We start from the raw sequence: 22,284 nt of genomic DNA, 5'->3' as shown, positions 1-22,284 counted from the left end.
CCGTTTTTTTTTTTTTGGCTGGGAAGGGCGGGGTATAAATAAAATTTTTATTTGATTTATTATATTTTATTATTCTTGGTAGGAGCTTTTGTGTGCATGCACACTTCTTCAGATACACTGATTTTAATGGTACTGTATTATTGTTTCTATCCTTGTGTTTGCAGGGTGGTTTCTCTCTCCTCCCCCCCCCCCCGCCGGTTGTTTATTGTGTTTGTGTTTAATGTATACATTTTTGGTATCTATTTAAAAACAAACAAACAGACACAGAACACAACTCTGACATCCTCCCTCCGCCCACAGCATCACTATGGCAACTATGGCCAGCAATGCTTTAAAATGCACATCGATGATGATGATGGCATTTGCTATGCCTTAGCACCCACGGGCTACTGTTCCTATGCGATGTGGCTTCTGAACGCGCCGTTGTGGGAGCCTCATTTTAGGGCTGCAATCTTACAAGCAGGACTATGTTTCTGAGTAGACAACGCAGAGTCTACACAGAACATTGATTGCACTTAATAATGATCTCAGGGTCAGTAGTAAGTAATAGTAAGCAGTGAGTAGTAAGGAATGAGACAGGCTTTTAGGTTATGCTATGCTTTTAATAGGTTATGTTATACTCTGGATTATGTTATGTTTTAATAGATTATTTTAATAAGGATGAGAGTGTTGGAGATATGTGCAAATGTGTATGGTAAATCCGGTCTTTGGGTGTTTGATTTTCGTTGTTGTGTATACTGTGTATATACGGACAATGACAATAAATAAATCTATCTATCTAACATGTAAAAATTTGCTCTGGAACAGTGTAAAATATGGGGCGAAACAGCATATTCAAAAACTGGAGACCAGAGAAGCATAGAATAATTCGTTTCGTCACTTCCTTGCTCCGTACAGAATTTCTACATTATTATTCTGTGTCACTGGGCGGCTAAAAGTTCTTGCACTCCTGACGAGTTCACAAAGAGACCTGTCAACTTCTTCCGAGATCAAATGACCGGGCACCGGCTAAGTTTACTTTAAAATTATTCCACTCCTCCCACATGCCTCTGCCTCCCACTTGCTCACATAATCCCAGCTGGAGCCCCACAGAGTCACAACCTGGTCCCCTTTCACCCTTCACAGTTTCTAAATAGTCTATGCATTTAAACTATTTCCCTGCCCCTCCTCCTTTTTTGTTACAGCTGTTTTTATTTACATCTCCATGAATCTTTGACCCAGGGCAATGAGCCATTCCTCCGCAGTCTCTTTATTCCCCATAAAATATTTTGCAGCAGGACTTGCAGTCAACAAACAATGGCTGTTCCAGCATCAGCCACAGTAAGCTCCTTCAGGGGCTCTCAGGAAGGATGAACTAATCCCAATTTTCCATGGCATTTGGTTACTTCCGACTTGCGGTTTCTGGCAAAAATGCATGTCAAGCTCAGAAGCATGCACCAAGCCCTTCCAGTGTGAGATCATCGTAACTTGTTCCCCTACACGGATCCATCACAAGAGATGTGCAGCCGAAGATCCGTCTAGTTGCTACAAGTCACAGATTTCTTCACTTGCCTTTTGAAAATTTCCCTTCAGACAATCTGCCTTCTGCTTTCCTTACAACCACTGGACTAATGATTCACAGTATTTTATGATTGACCCATCTCTGCTGTTAGAATACTCATGAACATTCTATGACATCACAGCAGCTCAGCCAGTGGGTGAAAGGAGGGGCTTACAGCAGTTTTCAATGTGGACTCACAACTGTCCATGGAGGCGCAGGTTAATTCTGTGTCCAGGGCGGCTGTCTACCACCTCCATCTAGTATGCAGGCTGACTGCCCACATGCCAGAGTGGTGCATGCTCCAGTTATCTCCCGCTCGGACTACTGCAATGTGCTCTACGTGGGGCTACCTTTGAAGGTGACTCGGAAACTATAACTAATCCAGAATGCGGCAGCTAGACTAGTGAGTGGGAGTGGCCACCGGGACCATATAACACTGGTCCTGAAAGACCTACATTGGCTCCCAGTACATTTCCAAGCACAATTCAAAGTGTTGGTGCTGACCTTTAAAGCCATAAACGGCCTCGGTCCAGTATACCTGAAGGAGCGTCTCCATCCCCATCGTTCAGCCCAGACACTGAGGTCCAGCTCCGAGGGCCTTCTGGCGGTTCCCTCACTGAGAGAGGTGAGGTTACAGGGAACTAGGCCAAGGGCCTTCTCGGTAGTGGCGCCCATGCTGTGGAACAGCTGCCCATCAGATATTAAGGAGATAATATACAACCTTTACAAGGCATCTGAAGGCAGCCCTTTATGTTTAATCTTTTATTGTGCTTTTGTATATGTTGGAAGCCGCCCAGGCTGCCTGGGGCAACCCAGTCAAGATGGGCGGGCTACAAATAATACAATTATTACTATTTATTATTCAACCATGTAAGTGTTTAGCGGGTATGTGGTTCTGCATGAACCTGGGCACATAAAACTGGTATGCTATGGAATTAGGGAGCACCACTAAAATAATGCAACCTTCTGTTAGAAAGGCAGTCATGTTACGATGGAATGGGCTGGCGAGGGGAAAATGAGAGTCAAGAAAATTTGTGCAAGGCAAGCAGCTACTTTCAGAAAGGAGCAGCCACTAAACACGTCGCCACAGTCTGTCATCTCCTTCTCTTCCACGCGAGGCTCTTCTTCTTCTAGCAATGAAAGGGAGGAATGAAAACTGGGCAGCTTGCCACTCCACCCACGACATCCCAGGGAAAGATGTCGAAGCAATTTTTCTACACCTTACCAGCCCAGTCAGAATCTCATAACTTACAAACACCTCACGAGCTGACTACACTACACTACGTAAAGGGGGTGCTGCAAGGCGAAATGGACATTTTCTCAGTACCCCCTCTTCCAGGTACAGTCGTACCTCAGGTTACGCACGCTCCGGGTTGCGTACTTTTCGGGTTACGAACTCCGCTAACCCAGAAGCGCAACCCGACGTGCAGGCGATTTGCGCATGCGCAGAGCGTTTTTTTCGGGGTTTTTTTTCAGTCTGCGCATGTGCAGGACGAATTGTTCAGGTTACGTACTGTAACCCGGAACGGATTAAGTACATAACCCGGGATACCACTGTACAACCTTGTAACCGTACCCATGCGGCAGGTGAAAAAGCTGAGATTGAGAGAGTGTCTCGTCTAAGGCCACACAGTGAGTTTTTGGGCAAAGGTGAGATTTCTTTTTTTGGGGGGGGTGTTTCTCTGCTCACAGCTCACCCTGTTAACTACAAGGACTGCCCGCTTAGCTGCAATTCCTCCCGGCTGCATTTGAAGGAAGAATGAGATGGTGAGGCACCCTCCACTGGCCTGACTGGGGAAAACTTGCATCTAGCTCCTCGGCTCCCAGAACTGCCTTTGGTCATTATATAGTTTGCTGTGTAACAATATGAAATAAATGAAACTCTGGATATACTGACAGGAGGTATGAAAACACCAATTATTATTATTATTATTATTATTATTATTATTATTATCATCATCATCATCATCATACCACCCTCCATCTGTAGATCTCTCAGGGCAGTTCACAGCATAAAAATACAAGATAAACCACAAAATACATAAGAACAAGAACAAAAACAAGCCAATAATCCCCGCCTCCCCCCACGTATAATGAACTACCCGAATATACTGATTTTCCTCTTTCCCACCCTATTCCCTTTTCTCCTTTTGTGTTGTGTCTCTTAAGACTTAAAGTAACTATTAAGACTGGGCGATATCTGGTTTTCATCCTTGTGATAGATCACTAGCTAAAGGAGTACTGAAGGTATTCGAAAACACAGTCAAATGTATCGCAGCTACAAAAGGCTTCAGAGCAGCCTGTATAAACTTTAGTTTGACGTTTGTGAGATTTGAGGTGAGACTGGGCCACTATTCTGTCCCATTCGCTTACTAAGAGCAGGAAGATGAAATGTCCTGAACTGGTTATGTGTTCCAAGTGTTTGCCCAGGGCTTTGCATATCAACACAAGAACCGTGGGCCTGATCCACTGGTAGCATACAGGAAAACAGCACAAATGTTACAGGCGAAGTGTCGCATGCTGCCAGCAATCTGACCCCAAGAGCAGTCTAATCTGCGCCAGCTGGAGGCTCTGAACCTTGAGTTCCGTGTGGTGCAATCCTGCGCATCTTTCCTCAGAAGCCCCATGGAGTTATTCCTAAGTAAGTGTGTACACTTTTCAGCTTAAATCAATGAATTAGAAAACAAGCCCTCCAAAACTTTAGAAACAAAACGGAACAAAAATGGGAGAAAAACAACACCTGGAGGGCCACAGGTTCCCCATCGCGGATCTTATTGAGTTCAAAACAGCCCGAGCAACGTTCCTTTGTTAAATAACAGGATTACAAACATGTCCCTAACTTCCCAGTTACAGTCTTGGCCAGGTGGGCTTCCTACTGTTAGCTTGGCTTTCCACTTAAATGATCAAGTGGAACTAGCGTGATTTTTGGTTTGGTTTGGTTTTTAAAGATGTTTAATTAACTTCACATCCTGAGAAAATGGCGCCCTACTTTCCACTGAAACCCTTACCTAAAGTGTGTGCTTTTGTGTTGTTTTGATGCTGCTGTTGTTGAAAGAAGCGTTTTGTAAGCTGCTGGTGACCCACTTGGTTCATTTCCTCTGTTGATAACTGGGTCACCTGAGATTCTCATGTGCCCGCATGGCCAATGGTTCAAGGATGATGGGACTCCAGCAACAACGGGAGGGTCAAAGGCTCCCCGATTAAGACAAAATGCTCCCCTCCTTTTCCTACATGGCCTCCAACACTCCTTGCAGGTCTACAGGCCCAGAAAAGCTGTTTCGAGGGACACAAGGAGTTGAATTTTCTTTGCTGCTGCCTGGTCTTTCAACCCTGTTATTGTTTGGGGGGGCTTATACCAATGCCATTCCAGACATTCTGTTCACCGCCTTTCGCCCTCATCATTCTTTGGCTCTCCCTCTCCTTTATCCTTTATCCTGCTTCTTGGGAGAAAAGCAATGACAAACCTAGACAGCATCTTAAAAAACAAAGACATCACCTTGCCGACAAAGGTCCGTATAGTTAAAGCTATGGTTTTCCCAGTAGTAATGTATGGAAGTGAGAGCTGGACCATAAAGAAGGCTGATCGCCGAAGAATTGATGCTTTTGAATTATGGTGCTGGAGGAGACTCTCGAGAGTCCCATGGACTGCAAGAAGATCAAACCTATCCATTCTCAAAGAAATCAGCCCTGAGTGCTCACTAGAAGGACAGATCCTGAAGCTGAGGCTCCAATACTTTGGCCACCTCATGAGAAGAGAAGACTCCCTAGAAAAGACCCTGATGTTGGGAAAGATGGAGGGCACAAGGAGAAGGGGACGACAGAGGATGAGATGGTTGGACAGTGTTCTTGAAGCTACTAACATGAGTTTGGCCAAACTGCGGGAGGCAGTGAAGGATAGGCGTGCCTGACGTGCTCTGGTCCATGGGGTCACGAAGAGTCGGACACGACTGAACGACTGAACAACAACAACAACTCCTTTATCCAGTCCTGTCCTACATGATGGCTTGCTTCGCATGTCATGCTAAGCCAAACAATGAACACACAAGCCTGTGGGCTCTGGGAAGAGGAGAATGCGGCTACTATGCCTGACAGCAAATCCTCACTATTGGATTCTTTTGCCCCATCTGTTTGTGCCTGCCAAACAGCCATGCCATGCTTATGATATTTTATTCGCTTGTTAATTATGCTGTTTTAAATGTGCATTTTATATTTGACTTCACTTAGCAATGTTTTCTTTTGAAATGTTTTAAGATTTTTTTTGTTAACTTTATGTTAAATATGTATTCTGTAGTTGACCTCCTTTGTAACGTTTTATTTTGAAATCTTTAAGATAATATTTTAGTTTTCTGTTAATTATGTTGCTTTGACTGTATACTCTATATTTGACTTTCTTCAGATTGGTTTATTGATGTTTGATTGATGTTTTTAATATTCTGTAAACCACTTTGTAATTTTTCTTAAAAATATAAAGAGGTATAGAAATGAAAATAATAATAATAATAATAATAATAATAATAATAATAATAATAATAATAATACTTTGCCCGGCTCTACTTGTTTTGCTGTACTTTGCTAAACCATGCCTTGGAATGAACACCTGGAAAAGCTCAGTTGGTAGAACATGAGACTCTTAATCTCAGGGTCATGGGTTCAAGCCTCACGTTGGGCAAAAAGAGGGTTGGTCTGGATGACCCTTGTCGTCCTTTCCAGCTCTACAATTCTTCTATGTCATTTGAACCCAGGCTCACAGTTTGTCTTGCTCCAGGCAAATCACAAGCTGGTCATGCATTTGTACCAAAGCCACAGCCTGGCTTATCACAATGTGCAAACCAGGCCAATAACCCATCTTCCCCCTTGCTTGGCCATGTACCACACCTTAAAGGTAAAGGACCCCTGACAATTAAGTCCAGTCGCGAACGACTCTGGGGTTGTGGCGCTCATCTCGCTTTCCTGGCCGAGGGAGCTGGCATACAGCTTCCGGGTCATGTGGTCAGCATGACTAAGCTGCTTCTGACGAACCAGAACAGTGCACGGAAACGCCGTTTACCTTCCCGCTGGAGTGGTACCTATTTATATACTTGCACTTTTTGGCGTGCTTTTGAACTACTGGGCTGGCAGGAGCAGGGACCAAGCAACGGGAGCTCACCCCGTCATAGGGATTCGCACCGCCGACCTTCTGATCGGCAAGCCCAAGAGGCTCAGTGGTTTAGACCACAGCGCCACCCGCGTCCCTGTACCACACCTTACCCATCCTAAAAAAAAACCTTGGCACAAGAAGCCATGTTGAATACATGCCACTCACAACCCTCCAGGACTCCCATCTTTGGGGTGAAATCTCAACGAACACCTGTGATTTTAATGTGTGCAGGATTTTCGTTCTTTATGTAGATAATAAACACACAAAAAGCATCACCCGTTCAAAAAGCATTTTCCCTACCTCCGGTCATTCCTCCTCCTCCTGAACAATTTTTTGGTGTGTGCGATTTCAGCTTCGTGTGGCAACGGGTGATAACCCTGGCAGAAAAAGGAAAGGGGGGGGGAGAGATAAGACAGTCATTAATTCAAAAAGAGGAGCCAGGGAAACTTAAAGCTCATAAGAGGCAGGATGCTGGCCCTCCCAGGCTCTTACGATGTCCTTGTAACAGACTCAAACTGCTGGCTTGAATGAATCATCCATTTAAACTTCCTTTGAGCTGCTGGAACAAAATAAACTTACCGCTACTTGGGGAGGAATCTCACACTGCTCAACACAATCAGCCCCATTGTTATGCAACTATCTGCACGTGAAAAAAGACGTTGCACCAAAAAGGTTTAATATCATCGCAGTCTATGCATCCAAAAAGGCTACTCTTTTGGAATTCACCCAAGAATGTTATTTACACAGCATCGTCATGGTACTTCGCTAAAACCTAAGAGGGCCATGCCTTTTGGATCTTTCAGCTAGTCCTCTGAATGACACAGCTCACCGAATGGGGAGAACCGGACCTCTGTGCTAGAGTTTCAGCACCAAGAAAGAAGAAAATGCAGCCTTGGCAAACTAATAATTTTAGATGCTCCTCCATCAGTCGAGTGTTCACTGTCATATGACCTTTATTTGATCATTTATTAAATTTATAAATTTAATATAATAAATTTATAAATTTATAAATAGCTCAGTCACTAGAGCAAGCATAGGCATAAACTCGGCCCTCCAGATGTTTTGGGACTACAATTCCCATCGTCCCTGACCACTGGTCCTGTTAGCTAGGGATCATGGGAGTTGTAGTCCCAAAACAGCTGGAGAGCCGAGTTTGGGGATGCCTGCACTGGAGCATGACACTCATAATCTCAGGGTCGTGGGTTCAAGCACCATGTTGGGCAAAAGTTTCCTGCATTGCAGGGGGTTGGACTAAATGACCCCTGTGCTCCCCACCAACTCCACAATTCTGTGATCCCATTCTTCTTCCCAAAGGACAGCAAACACGCAAGCAATAAAACATATCAAATCACCTAGGAAGGAACCCCTCAGTTCCAATACAGATGTAGACTGGGAAGGATATCTACTTTTAAAAAAAAACAAAAAAAAAACAGTTTTATTAACAAATCTGGTGACAAAACATAATAGACATAACATAACAAAACACAAGATAACAGAGTAACAATACACGACATATACTAACAACCTAACCTAACCTAACACTTATTAACATAACATAGCATCAATTGACAAAACATTACATATCTTAACACAAATTAACATAAAAACAAATAAAAAAGGAGGATTACTGAAATATAGGGAAAGGAGGGGAGGGTAGGTAGGGTGTGTGGGGGAGATGGGAGTAAGCATACATTAAACTTTAAACATAGATGAACAAATTAACAAATTTGACTTCCGTTTGTCCTCTTTACTTCTTTGTCTTAACCATTTTTTAACACACAGGTCCAATTACATGAATATATATTCCAATAAGATGTTAATGTTCCATTTATACACAAGAGTCATCTTGATTCTACCAGGAGATTTTGATGTTATTATATTGGTTTAGGTAGTTTGAAAAGGTTTCCCATTCTTTTTGTACCTTTTGATTAAGATGTCCTCTAATTCTCCCCTAATTCTTCTTCATTACGGCTAACTGTATATACTCCATCATAAGAACCTGCCAGTCATATACTGTCGGAATACTATCACTCTTCCAGTTCCTTGCAACTAAGATCCGGGCTGCTGTAGTGGCGTACATAAGTAAGGGTCTGTTCTCATTTTTGACCTCTGGCGGTAGAATTCCTAGAAGGATATCTACTTTTAAAGGCTTGTTGAAAGTTAAGGCTGTATCTGCCGGAGCCCCACTCCTGAACGGCACAGGGATTAGTTGATTTGATTTATTATACTTCTCTGCCGCTGTTCATTCAAATGAATCCCAAAGCAGCTCGCAAATGATAAACAACAACAACGTGATAGAACATCACAAATACAGCACAAGTCATCATTAACAAGCCATCAGTGAAACAATTACGATCTATCAAGAAACTGTTAACAAAGGAGCAACTAAAAAAACCCAAAAAGCCAGCTAAAGCAAAAGTCAGTTATCAAGAAATCAATACAGTGTTTATAATATATAAAACAATATCAACATTAACAAAACAGCAACCAAAAAAATAAACTAGGTGTTCATACACCTACTCTTCACACCCCCATGACTTGTAAATCTTTCCGTCTATTCAGCTCATTAATATAATATGGGTTTATACAAGGTGAGACAGTATTTTAGGTATCCCAGGTCACTAGTTGTACAGGGTTTTTCAAAACCAGCACTTTGGACTGAGTTGGGAAAGAAGTTCACACCCCCTTGCAAGTTCTATGACGTGTTTTGCTGCATTAACACGCTGCTCACTGCCCTGGCCTTTGGGACAAAAAATGCAACATAAACAAACCACAACGTACTTGGTGGCAATCCCGAAAATGCAGAGACTGGCGCTACAAGTCTATCCAGTAACAGGGTGTTGCAAGGTACTTGAAAGACTTGGGGCACGGCACAGATTTCCAGATGCAAAGAAGTGCAGATGCAAATTTAGGCCAACTTTTGGGCGGTGTGTGTGTGTGTGTGTGTGTGTGTGTGTGTGTAACTATCAATCAATTTATTTATTGCATTAGCCATATGGCCGTAGCACATAGTAAAAGACCAGGCAGTGGCCTGGCACGATTATACAAAGAATACAACAGATACAGTTAAAACATTGGAGGTAAAATCGTGCTGGAAAATACAAATAAAAAAAAAAGCAATAGCAGGGCATGACGACAGAGTCCATGTCAGGAAGATACATAAGACTAAGGCTAAGGGAAGTTAGCCAAAAAGGTGGTCCTGAGTTTCAGGGCCTGTAATATGTAGATGGCCACTCCACGTGAAACCAAGGGGTTGGCATCTACTAGTAAGTATTTCATGCGGTCAACGTCCCTGGCGATAGTCGGCGGGATTAGAGGGAGAAGCCTAGGTCTTATTGAGGGATATAGTGGGCAGTAGAGGAAGAAGTGAATAAAGTCCTCTATCTTTCCCTTGTTGCATGGGCAGAGTTGAAGATCCAGAGGAGTATTGGAAAATACACCCTGTAAGAATGCTGTGGGAATGGCATGAAATCGAGATAGTGTAAAGGCCCTTCTTAGCGTAGTGTGTGTGTAACTAGAGATGTAAAATTTTCGGAAATTTTGAAGCTCGGAAAAAAACATATTTTTTTTTGAAAAATTGAATAAAAAAAGCTACATTAGCACTTCTTTTTCTTTTCCAGATTGAAAGTCATTTTGTTACTTTAGAAACATAAAATATAACTATGGACAATTTTAATGGGAATAAAATTATCACAACTAGCCATAGCTGTCAACTTTTCCCTTTTTTTAAAGGGAAATGTCCTTATTCTGAATAGGATTCCTCACAAGAAAAGGGAAAAGTTGACAGCTATGCAACTAGCATATTAAAAATACAGTATCTGAAGAAGTGTGCATGCACACGAAAGCTCATACCAGGAACAAACTCAGTTGGTCTCTAAGGTGCTACTAGAAAGAATTTTCGATTTTGTTTTAAAAATACAGTGTATCCAAACAATTACCCGGTATTAAAAACAGCATTTACGACTTCCGGCGGCTGGCGCCATTATGGACGGTCCTGGGTTGCTTCGGCTGCGAAGCACCCAGTTCATTCCGGGGGTTAGGAGCCCTGCAGCCGCATAGCGGGGCTTCGGTGGGGGCACGGGAAGAGCGTCCCGTGCCCTGGGCTCCCCGGCTGTGCCCGTAGCGCTCCGAACCCTTCCCCCGCTCCCCCTGTAAAGGGGGAGTGGGGGTGAAGGGACCACGGAGCCGGGCTCTAGGGGAAATGCCCCAACCGGGATGTTTACATGCGGCGGCAAAGTCCGTGATGAGCGTCTCTGTTCTACCTGTCATTAAGGAGTTGCTAAGAAACCAGAAGCTGTGAGTAATTAACTGACTCTTTGTATTCCGGGAAAGCTCTGGGATTAAGAAGAAGAAAGGCAGCCCGCCTCTCTCCCTTCGGGTGGTGAAAGAAATTAACTCTTTAAGTGACTGCTGTTACAACAATCAATAGAAAGTATTTGGAATTTGAGAACTGAGTCTGTTGAGATCTCCTTTTGGGGGTTAACTGAGGAAAAAATATCTCCATTTGAAGTTTTGGTCTTTATACTCCGGGATCGGAAGAAATGGCGGCGATTTGGACTTGCGTAGGAAAAAATTGAGACAAAGGAAGGAAAAGACAGGAAACGTAACTTGATACCCACCTCCCCCCCCCCCCGAAGATGTTGGGCTTCGCGCTTACGTTGGCATTGAAGGATTGGGAGGAGGAGGAAAAACTCACTGTCTTTCAACTGGAACTGCTTGATCGAAAACTAAGAGCCTTGAGTGCGATTATAAATGGAAAGAATATGTTTTCCACAGAGGAGGCTTTTCGAAAGTTTTATTCAATGGAAACAGACTTCTGCAAAGAGTTGGAAGATGTGTTGGAACGATGGTTGGAGATGGCTGAGCAAATCCGAATGGAACAGGGACTGATTTCAGGGGGTGGCAGTAGCCCTGGAACGGAAAGATTTTTAATATCCAGACTCCGAGGTGGCAGCTCGGGGTCGAGGGACATAGAATTAAGATTTCTACAAGAAGAAGAAGCATGGCACAAAGGCACGGAGAAACTCAGAATGGAGAGGACGAACATCTTGGAGCTCGATGCAGGGTTTGTTGTGGTTGCAACCTGGATCTGTGGATATTTAGAAGAATATAATTGGAGATCTGGTTCTGGTGAAGGACAGGAGAAGATAATGGACAGAAGGGGAGTGGGTTGAACTAATTAACGTATAATATAGATGGTCTGCCATGGTATCCGAAATCGGAGTGTGAAGTTTGTTAATTATAAGTCTATGTTAAATAAGTAAGGAGATATTGAGCCTAAGTTAAAAGCAGCATGATAAATGATAGAAGAAATAAGTTTAGCTGTAAGAATATTTGGTTAAGTTTCAGGTTATAATGCAAAGAATAAGACAAAGGTGTTTTTTTCTTTTTTAAGTAAAGTTAAATTTTCATAGAGAAAAGTTGTTAAGGAAATAGTGTATTGTTTTAAAACCGAAGGTGTACAGGCGGGGGAAGTCAAACGTCAAGATTTGGAACTAGGAATTTTTTTTTTTAATAAGGTATACAGATAAGAAGAAGAATCCTGACATTATGTGTATTTGTATTTGTTTTGATATTTGTAGGTGTGGGTTGGGTTTGTGTTATTTTGTGAAAATGTCAATAAATTCTGATAAAAAAAAAAACAGCATTTACTTTAAAAATAATATTTATTTGTATTTGTAACAAATGGCACAACAATCTCCTGAACTGTTTACTAGTTTATGTGGAACAAAAAAAAAAACCCACCGAAAAACAATTTTTAAACATCCAGAAGTAACAATTATTCATATTTCCTCTCCACAGTATTAAAAAAAACTGAAGAAGGAAGTGGGACTAAGTTTTAATGAACAGGCATGAAATTTAGTAATCAGAATCATTTTCTGAGCTGTAATTAAGTATATACTTTCAGACCCTTTTTGTTGCTCTATATTTTCTTCCAGTGCTTTGAGGCCTAGTGAAGAGGAACAGAACCAATGCATACCACACACATGCAAAAACAAAACTGAAACCTTTTTCTTTTCTGTTGACAACAGCACCTCCTAAAGGAAGAAATGTACATGTATCTTGTTCTTGCATTGGAGAGTTCAGTTTGTAGCCTAGGACTTGCTTGTCCTCACAGAAATTAGAATAATCTGATATATCATACATATTTTTTAGAAATGATTTATAAAATATTTGAACCCCTTATCTTAAAATATTTTATTCATCATGTTAAAATAAAACATTCCATAATCTATTTTTTCATTTTTTCCAGAAAAACAAAACAAAAAATGCTTCAGGAAAAAAACAGCTTTTTTCCGGGCCTTCAAATCTCTATGAGTCACTCTCGTTCCTTATGCTGGGGCTTATTTCTAGCCATGCACATCCTAATAGGATTTTCTGGTGACAATATTGAATTGGCTAGATTGACAGGAGGCAGGCAAGGCCGCAAGGGAGTACACCAGGCACCCAGTAAGATTCACGGTCACCCAGTTAAGTTCACCCATGGGCTGTTTCAGATGCTGGGTTGGCTACAAGAATCAGCAATGCATTCTACAGGGTGAGCAGCCACCCTGCGAGCGAGGGCCGTTTTCTTTCATTTACAACCTTCTGGGGGCCACAAGGCTGCAGCAGGTGTGTCCAGACAGGCAGAGCAATGGGGCAAAAGAACAGAGGTTTCTGCAGAGTCGCCTGCATCGTCACCCTCTGTCCAGCCAAGCAAGGAGGGACTATCTCTGTTCAAGGACAAATTCTATATATATATATAGTCAAAAGCACTCAAGGAGGGCAGAGGGTAAGGCTGCAGAGAGCCCCGAGGAACAGGTACAGAAGCCTGGGCGTTTGGACTGTGGGTCTGAGGAGACAACACCCACCCCTCCCACTGTAAGTGAAGTCATTTTTCAAAATTAAAAAAGAGGGGGGAGAAGGCAGAAGGTATTGGCCCTGCTGCAAAAGACAATAGGGCACAAGCTTCCTGGACCCCTAACCCAATAGGGTGCTTAAGTTCATAGGAAACTCCCTTACCAAACGTCAAGACTATTCATTGTTGTTGTTGTTGTTGTTCAGTCATTCAGTCGTTCCCGACTCTTCGTGACTGAAGAGTCACGAAGGTCATAGTGAAGAGTTTGGACCAAACGTGATCCACCTGGAGAAGGAACTGCCAAGCCACTCCAGTATCCCTGCCAAGAAAACTCCATGGACAAAGACTATTCATAGAATCATAGAATCATAAGAGTTGGAAGAGACCACAAGGGCCATCCAGTCCAACCCCCTGCCAAGCAGGAAACACCATCAAAGCATTCCTGACAGATGGCTGTCAAGCCTCTGCTTAAAGACCTCCAAAGAAGGAGACTCCACCACACTCCTTGGTAGCAAATTCCACTGTTGAACAGCTCTCACTGTCAGGAAGTTCTTCCTAATGTTTAGGTGGAATCTTCTTTCTTGTAGTTTGAATCCATTGCCCCGTGTCCGCTTCTCTGGAGCAGCAGAAAACAACCTTTCTCCCTCCTCTGTATGACATCCTTTGATATATTTGAACATGGCTATCATATCACCCCTTAACCTTCTCTTCTCCAGGCTAAACATACCCAGGTCCCTAAGCCGTTCCTCATAAGGCATTGTTCCCTCCTGCCCACTATTGCCTGCAGTGCTTGTTTAAGCCACTTAGTTAAAGCTGCAGAACTCGCTGCCACAGGAGGCCGGCAATGGCCGCCAACTTGGATGGCTTTAGAAGATTAGACAAATTCATGGAGAAAGGAGCTATCGGTAGCTACCAGCCATAAGGGCAGCAGTTGCTGGAAACCACAGGCTCTTGTGCTCGGGTCCTGCTTTCTGGTTTCCCCCACAGGCAACTGGTTGGCAACAGTGAGAACAGGATGCTGGACCGACTGGGTGACTGGCCTGACCCAGCAACTGAGCTATGGTCTGTGCCACAGTCCAGCAGGCTGCGGTTGGGAGTTAATGAGCTCACACACCATCGCCTGCAAGCTTCAAGAAAAAACCCCAGAAGGGAGGCAGGAGCGAATTTCCCTCCATTCAGGAGCGAATTAGAAGAGGAGGAGTTTGGATTTGATATCCCGCTTTATCACTACCCAAAGGAGTCTCAAAGCGGCTAACATTCTCCTTTCCCTCCCTCCCCCACAACAAACACTCTGTGAGGTGAGTGGGGCTGAGAGACTTCAGAGAAGTGTGACTAGGCCAAGGTCACCCAGCAGCTGCATGTGGAGGAGCGGAGACACGAACCCGGTTCACCAGATTACGAGTCTACCGCTCTAAACCACTACACCACACTGTCGGTGCACTGCAAAGATTCGGCACTGGTGTGTGCGCTTTGCAATTTTATGGTAGGGTTCTCTGCATCTCCAAGTGTCTAAGCCCCTCCTTATGGTTTCCAGACCTTCGCACATCTCCTGTATAACCTGCCGTTGAGTTTCGACTTTCTACACCCATCTTTCTGCCCAGAAGTGACATTCTACCTGGCCCCCTTAAATATAAACAGGTATATATATAAAGTATTCAAATGAAATATATGCAAATCTGCTGAACAGGCAGACATTTATTCCAGTCACAGAATTTAGAGGGTTTAGTTGGATTGCCAGACCCCTTGAATATGGATTCAGTTTGCACGTTGCCCTGTAGTCTGTGCTGGAATCTCTCTCTCTCCCTCTCTATGACTCTGTCTGAGCCTCAGGGAACGAGTGTTATGGTATGTCTGGCCCGGTCTTAGAGATGTTTTGGGGCCTCATTAGTTTGTGTAAAGAGCTCTGTGGTTCTTGGAAGAGGAGACGCTGCTCTCTAAAAATCGCAAAGAATTATTTATTTTCTCAGAACTACAAAGCTGTCGCAACCGCTATAGGCAGTAAACATCCTCTTACTTATGAAATGAGGCGCTTTGCAGAGCGGCTGTAAAAGGAGCTTTGTAAAAGCCACTATTCGGATACCCATAATGATCCATTACCAGGATTCCGTCGGGAGCCTCCTCTGACATGAAGCCAGTGAATCACAACTGAGGAGGGACAGAGTCTTTCACTCCACTCCAAACCATGATGTGAAACGGGCTTGAAACATCCTGGTTCGGGCGGCAGTTCCTGCCTACTGCCAACCATCGTTTGCCCGACTCAGACGTCACAGCAAACCATGGTGATCACAGACCACAGAAGTGAGGAGAGAAAGGAGCCCAGGAGCCGAAAGGGCGAAAGGAAAGAGAGGAGTACAAGGCGGGAACTCCATCAAGCCCCCTTCTCCTGTGAGGGGTCCAGCTGCCATCAAGTCTGAGGGAAGAATTGTGTGGCCTCCTATTCTCTTGCACCGCTCTGTTTATGGGTCTGTTCTAGGAGGAAGAGAATATGACCTAATAATGTAAGAGGGGCCTGCTGGATCAGGCCAATGGTCCCATCTAGTCCGGCATCCTGTTCTTACCGTGGCCGACAAGATGCCTGTGGGGAAACCTGCAAGCAGGATTTCAACACAGGAGCAGAGGCTCTCCCTTCCTGTGGTTTTCAGCAACTGATACTCAAAATAATATGTGGATGCAGAGCATAGCTACCAATAGCCCTCTCTCCCACAAATATGTCTAATCCTTTTTTAAAGCCATCCAAGTAAGTGGCCCTCACTGCCTTCTTGTGGGAGTGAGTTCCACAGTTTAATTCTGCTCTGTGTGAAGAAGTCCTGGACCTTCCAACATGCAGATTCATTGGAGGTCCATGAGTTCTAGTGTTATGAGAGGGAGAAAAACCTTTCTCTATCGACTTTCTCCATGCCCTACTTTTTTAAAAATAATAAACTTCTATCATGTCGCCTCTGACTCCCCTTTTCTCAATACTAAAAAATCCTAAACGCTGCAAACTTTCTTTATAGGGGAGCCTCTACACCCCTCAATCATTTGGGTTGTCTATACATTGTACATCCCAGTAGTAATGTATGGAAGTGAGAGCTGGACCATAAAGAAGACTGATAGCTGAAGAATTGATGCTTTTGAATTATGGTGCTGGAGGAGACTCTTGAGAGTCCCATGGACTGCAAAAAGATCAAACCTATTCATTCTGAAGGAAATCAGCCCTGAGTGCTCACAGGAAGGGCAGATCCTGAAGTTGAGGCTCCAGTACTTTGGCCACCTCATGAGAAGAGAAGACTCCCTGGAAAAGACCCTGATGTTGGGAAAGATGGAGGGCACAAGGAGAAGGGGATGACAGAGGATGAGATGGTTGGACAGTGTTCTCAAAGCGACTGGCATGAGTTTGGCCAAACTGCAGGAGGCAGTGTAGAATAGGTGCCTGGCGTGCTCTCATCAAGAAGAGTCGGACACGACTGAACAACAACAACAACAACATACATTGTACACAGTGTCCTTATATGCAAAACAGAGAGTTTCGGTCACTCTTTCTGCAAAAATTTCCAGAGGGGGAGCATGTTCATCTCTTGCACCAAAAGCAACCCAAGAGTTTTGTGGAGCTTTAAATACTAACAAAGTGATTATGGCACACACTTTCCGTGGGCTCAAGCCCAGCCCGTCAGATGCACGAACCGAAATCTTATTTGGCAGGTATACAGAGGGAGGGAGTTGTCAGGTGGGAGACGAATGGCAATGAGGTACAAAAATTACAGGCAGTGATCATCAGAGCTTCAGAGCATAAAGCCACAGTTGTGGGCTGGCATTCCTTTTCTGCCCTCTAAGCACTCAACTGAATAAAATGCACTCTGGTCTCTGTGGTGCAGGCACCACTATTGTTTGTTGGGGGAGAGCCATGGCTTTGTGGCAGAGCATCTGCTTTCCATTGCAGAATGCCCCAGACTCAACCCCCAGCATCTCTAAGTAGGGCTGGAAATGACTGACAGACTGTCTGGAACCCTGCTAACTGCTGCCGGTCAGTGCAGAACAGTCGCTCCCAAATTTTTTCGGGCCACCGTCCCCTTGGTTCCATAAACTCATCCCCAGTGCCGCCTAACCTACCTTCTAAAACGTTATTCTTCAGAACTGAGCTCTGCGCAACCCATTAAGGAAGATAATAACAAAATTAAATTTGGAGCAGTAACAAATGATTGCGTGCTCGTTCAAAACCCAATTAAAACTAGTTTGATTAGTGCATTAAAACTGGTTATTTATTTGTATACCGCCTCATGCATCCGAAGATCATGAGGCGGTTCACAGCACAGAAATACAAAACGACAACACAAAACACATAACGAAACAAAAGCAAGGCAAAACAGCATCAGCCAAATGCCTGGTTCATCAGCCAGATGCCTGGTTGAAGAGAAACGTTTTCGCCTGGCACCTAAAAGTTATGTAATGAAGGTGCCAGGTGAGCCTCCCTGGGGAGTGTTCCACAAACGGGGAGCCACCACAGAAAAGGCTGAACTTGCTGCCAGCATTTCAGAGTCTGTGATTTACACCTCCAACACTCCCTGCCTCTTAGAGCAGGGAACCACTGGTCTAGAGAATACAGTCGTACCTGGGAAGTCGAACGGAATCCGTTCCAGAAGTCCGTTCGACTTCCAAAACATTCGGAAACCAAAGCGCGGCTTCCGATTGGCTGCAGGCAGCTCCTGCAGCCAATCGGAAGCTGCACCTGACGTTCGGCTTCCAAAAATCGTTCGAAAATCGGAACACTCACTTCTAGGTTTCGATTGTTCGGGAGCCAAGGCGTTTGAGATCCAAGGTACGACTGTACTGAGCTCAGCAGACTGGGGGTCAGCAAGGTTTACCTCGCCTGGGCTGGTTCACTCCAGCGGAGATCCTCTGTGGGCCAGATTGCACATGCGTGCATGATTTCCGGCATCTGCGCAGACGCGGTTTCTGGCGCCGCAGAAGCGAGTCCCCACACCGTGCCGCTTTAGCGCAGTGTGCAGGGACTGGCCAAGCGGGTGGCTCAGTTCGGGTGTGGCTCGTGGGCCGGTTAAACGACCCCCGTGGGCCCCTTTTGTCCCATAGGCCTTAGGTTGCCGACCCCTGTCGGTAGACCAATGGTTCAACGTGCTATATAGCAGCCTCCTGTGTCCCTAACAGAAGTTAACAGAGTCAGACGCAATGGACTCCTGAGAGGGTCCTTTCAATATGCAAACCTTCCCCACCATTGCTCCATCATAACAACAGGCTATTTCAACCATCCCGAACAGCTCTGCGCAAAGGCATTTAACACGCAGGGGTGCTGAAATATCTTACGGATTTAGAATACTCCAGGACTTTGTTTTGCAGGAGAGAGAGAGGGGAAAAAAATATATGCCAGTGGCTAGAACAAATGAAAAACTTTCAGGAACCTGGTGTTGCTTGCAGGAGGCAGGGAGCTGCCACCTTCCCCACTGTCAAGACTCACTGGCACCCTGAACTCAGCTGCCCTTTCAAACATTTTATCAGGTACGAGGGAGCCGCTTTGTACGTGAGTAGAAGCATTTAAATGACTTGCCTTGCCCACACACGGGCGGGTGCTAGCTGCGTGGGAGAAAATATCTAAAGGGCACCTCAGCACCCGGGTTTCCCTGGATACTAGGCTGAGAGAAACACAGTGAAGTGGGCCGCAGGAGTCGGGAACAAAGCTATATTTTGCTACCATTGTTGCCTGAGAATGCAGCTGTGATAGAATCATAGAGTTGGGACCACAAGAGTCATCTAGTCCAACCCAACGCAATGAAGGAATCTCAACGACATTTAAGCTCTTATGATCACGAACTGTGATTTTTATTCCAAGTCCCACATTGCAATTTTCTCCTTTATACAGTGGTACCTCGGGTTAAGAACTTAATTCGTTCTGGATGTCTGTTCTTAACCTGAAACTGTTCTTAAACTGAGGTACCACTTTAGCTAATGGGGCCTCCCGTTGCCGCCGCACCGCCGCCGCGCGATTTCTATTCTCATCCCGAAGCAAAGTTCTTAACCCAATGTACTATTTCTGGGTTAGTGGAGTCTGTAACCTGAAGCGTCTGTAACCCGAGGTACCACTGTACAGTGGAACCTCAATTTTGGAGTGTCTCGGAAGCCAAACGATTCGGAACCCGAATGCCGAAAACCTGGAAGTTTTTGAACGCGCCTCAGAAGTCAAACAGCTTCTGAAGCGCGTTTCTCCATTTTTTCCCCAATGGATTTTGCCAACCGCCCATTGATCCTCGGTTGTCGAACCGTCCTCCGGAATGGATTACGTTCAAAAACCAAGGTTCCACTGTATATCCATCAACTAAGATTTCATTTCAGGAATCTGATGAAGTCTGCAGGAGTCCATGTCTGCTTACGTTGTAATACATTTGTTAGCATTTATTTTGCCAGAAGAAGAAGGAGGAGGAGGAGGAGGAGTTTGGATTTGATATCCCGCTTTTCACTACCCGAAGGAGTCTCAAAGTGGCCAACATTCTCCTTTCCCTTCCTCCCCCACAACAAACGCCCTGTGAGGTGAGTGGGGCTGAGAGACTTCAAAGAAGTGTGACTAGCCCAAGGTCACCCAGCAGCTGCATGTGGAGGAGAGGAGACGCGAACCCAGTTCCCCAGATTATAAGACTACCGCTCTTAACCACTACACCACACTGGCTCTCTTTGTTGTTTTTACACGGCGGTATGCATTTTGCTCTGCGGTCTGTGAAAACAAGCATAGCCCTCCATAAGTTGATGTATGTTATCAGTTTATCACCTTCACCATGAGGACTAGAAACATCTCTGTTTTTGTTTTAAACAGAAAGCCAGTCTGTTTCCATTTCTCTGGAAATTCCTTAGTCACATAAAATTATTTGTGATATATGGCTACCCGACGGCAGTCACGGCAGTTTTTAGCACCTTCAGCTAGTGCCCTGGGAACAAAGATTCTCAAGGCATGTGGCCTTTAGATACTGGCTAGAAAGTGAATGAAACCACAGTTATTCATACCAAATACAGGGGCCTGGATTCAAGCTTTCAGCCTCTCTCTGGGTCACAATTGCTTGCTTTGGTGTACTCAAAACGGCAAAAGGTTGCATAACCTACTTTAGGAAGGAGTATAAAAATAACTCACAAAAGAAAATCCCTTTTGTTAGAAGAACCAGCCGGTCAATGCAAAAAAATCAGTTACAATCTGATCTAGGAAATCCAGAGTTCTTTTCCCATGTTACGGCTGGGAATGGAACAATACCTTGCAAGTGGATGTGGCTGTAATTGTTCTAACTGATGTTATTTTAGTTTTGTTTGGGTTTATTGCTTATTTGTATGCATTTCCTGTACCGGGGGTCACATTTAAAAACAGACTCTAGTACCAGGGTACCTGCGCACTGTCCACAAAACAGGAAAGAAACCACGGTTGGCGAAATATTGGGTAAAATAGAAATAATGTGGAGCCCGTAAGTCAAATGATTGGGAACGCCAAAAAAGGCAATTTTTAAAGAAAAGAGCATTATAAAAACCGTAAAAGCACGTCCCTGTGGCAGATACTTTTTACTGAGTCCGCACCAGAAACTTTAGAAGTGCACAGGAAGGCTCTCACAGAGAACAAACCCTCTGCTTATCTACTGCAAAGGAAGCCCAAGTGAGTCCAATGAGATTTATTCCCAAGCAAAGTGAGCACAGTCTTGCAGATTTTAAAAAGGTCAGACTCGTACAGGTCAAGTTGCATAAAGAAACTGGCAATGGGTACAGAATTCAGCAGGTGTAGACTCTCAATAGTTTCTTAAAAAGCAAGTTTCTAGTCCTCGGGACTACAAAAATAAACGCAAAGGGAGTTTGGGCAATGCCTTGTGAAACTTGGGGAGCTCTGGAGGAAACAAGAGTGTGCGCGAGCAAGTCGGGTTGGTTGACACCCGTCTGCCTTGGGAGACGTGCACCTTTGCGGGAGAAGTCAAACTGTTGGAAGGTTGCAGCACCTGCTGTGGCTGCAGAGACCGATACTGGAGAGGCATGTTTTGTTGCAGCCGGGGAAGATGAAGGTGTCCGGTTGTGCTGCTGCTGTGCTGTGATAAGAGCACACTTCAAATTGCCTTTGTCCATTCTCGTTCATGCTGCCTGTGCGGTTGTCCCACGTGCGATGATCGTTCTCAACTCTGGCGCTGAACTCTCCCAGCAGGAATAGGTGTTTTTGAAGTCTGGGAACCTCCCGACAGTGTGGTCTAGTTCCTTGAAAAACTGGTTCTTGGTTTGCATGTCAGAAACACACAGTGGGAGCGTAGATGCTCAAGATGTTAACCAGACCAGAGGTGGTTGAGAGGCAGAGGGAACACAAGCATTCTGAACCCTCGGTTGGCGGATCTATTGCAAACTATTACAATGCCAGCCAAATGCTGATATCTTTTGCCATCTGTTCCCCGCCCCCCACACAACTGCATTATTTTAGTCTGCTGGAATCATTTTTATTCAAAGTGTTGGTGCTGACCTTTAAAGCCCTAAACGGCCTTGGCCCAGTATATCTGAAGGAGTGTCTCCACCCCCATCATTCAGCCCGGACACTGAGGTCCAGCTCCAAGGGTCTTCTGCTGGTTCCCTCCCTCTCTGCGTGAAGTGAGGTTGCAGGGAACCAGGCAGAGGGCCTTCTTGGTAGTGGTGCCCACCCTGTGGAACGCCCTCCCCTCAGATGTCAAGGAAATGAGTAACTATCTGACTTTTGGAAGACATCTGAAGGCAGCCCTTTTTTGGGGAAGTTTTTAATGTATGAAGTTTTATTCCGTTTTTAATGTTCTGTTGAAGCCG

At 44.6% G+C, this 22,284-nt stretch overlaps 1 protein-coding gene across 4 annotated transcripts in view; it reads right to left on the bottom strand.

Moving 5' to 3' along the window:
• The window catches only part of CTIF (cap binding complex dependent translation initiation factor), a 177,415-nt gene that overhangs the window by 62,688 nt on the left and 92,443 nt on the right, over positions 1–22,284 (bottom strand). For all 4 annotated transcript variants that reach the window (XM_033164257.1, XM_033164255.1, XM_033164259.1 and 1 more), the window contains one exon: positions 6,978–7,054. In XM_033164257.1, coding sequence (XP_033020148.1) covers positions 6,978–7,054 — 77 coding nt within the window. The remainder of the gene's footprint in view (positions 1–6,977; positions 7,055–22,284) is intronic.

This window comes from Lacerta agilis, chromosome 11 (genome assembly GCF_009819535.1).
Source record: "Lacerta agilis isolate rLacAgi1 chromosome 11, rLacAgi1.pri, whole genome shotgun sequence".
Classification (NCBI taxonomy): domain Eukaryota; kingdom Metazoa; phylum Chordata; class Lepidosauria; order Squamata; family Lacertidae; genus Lacerta; species Lacerta agilis.
This window is presented reverse-complemented; position numbering and strand designations above follow the sequence as displayed.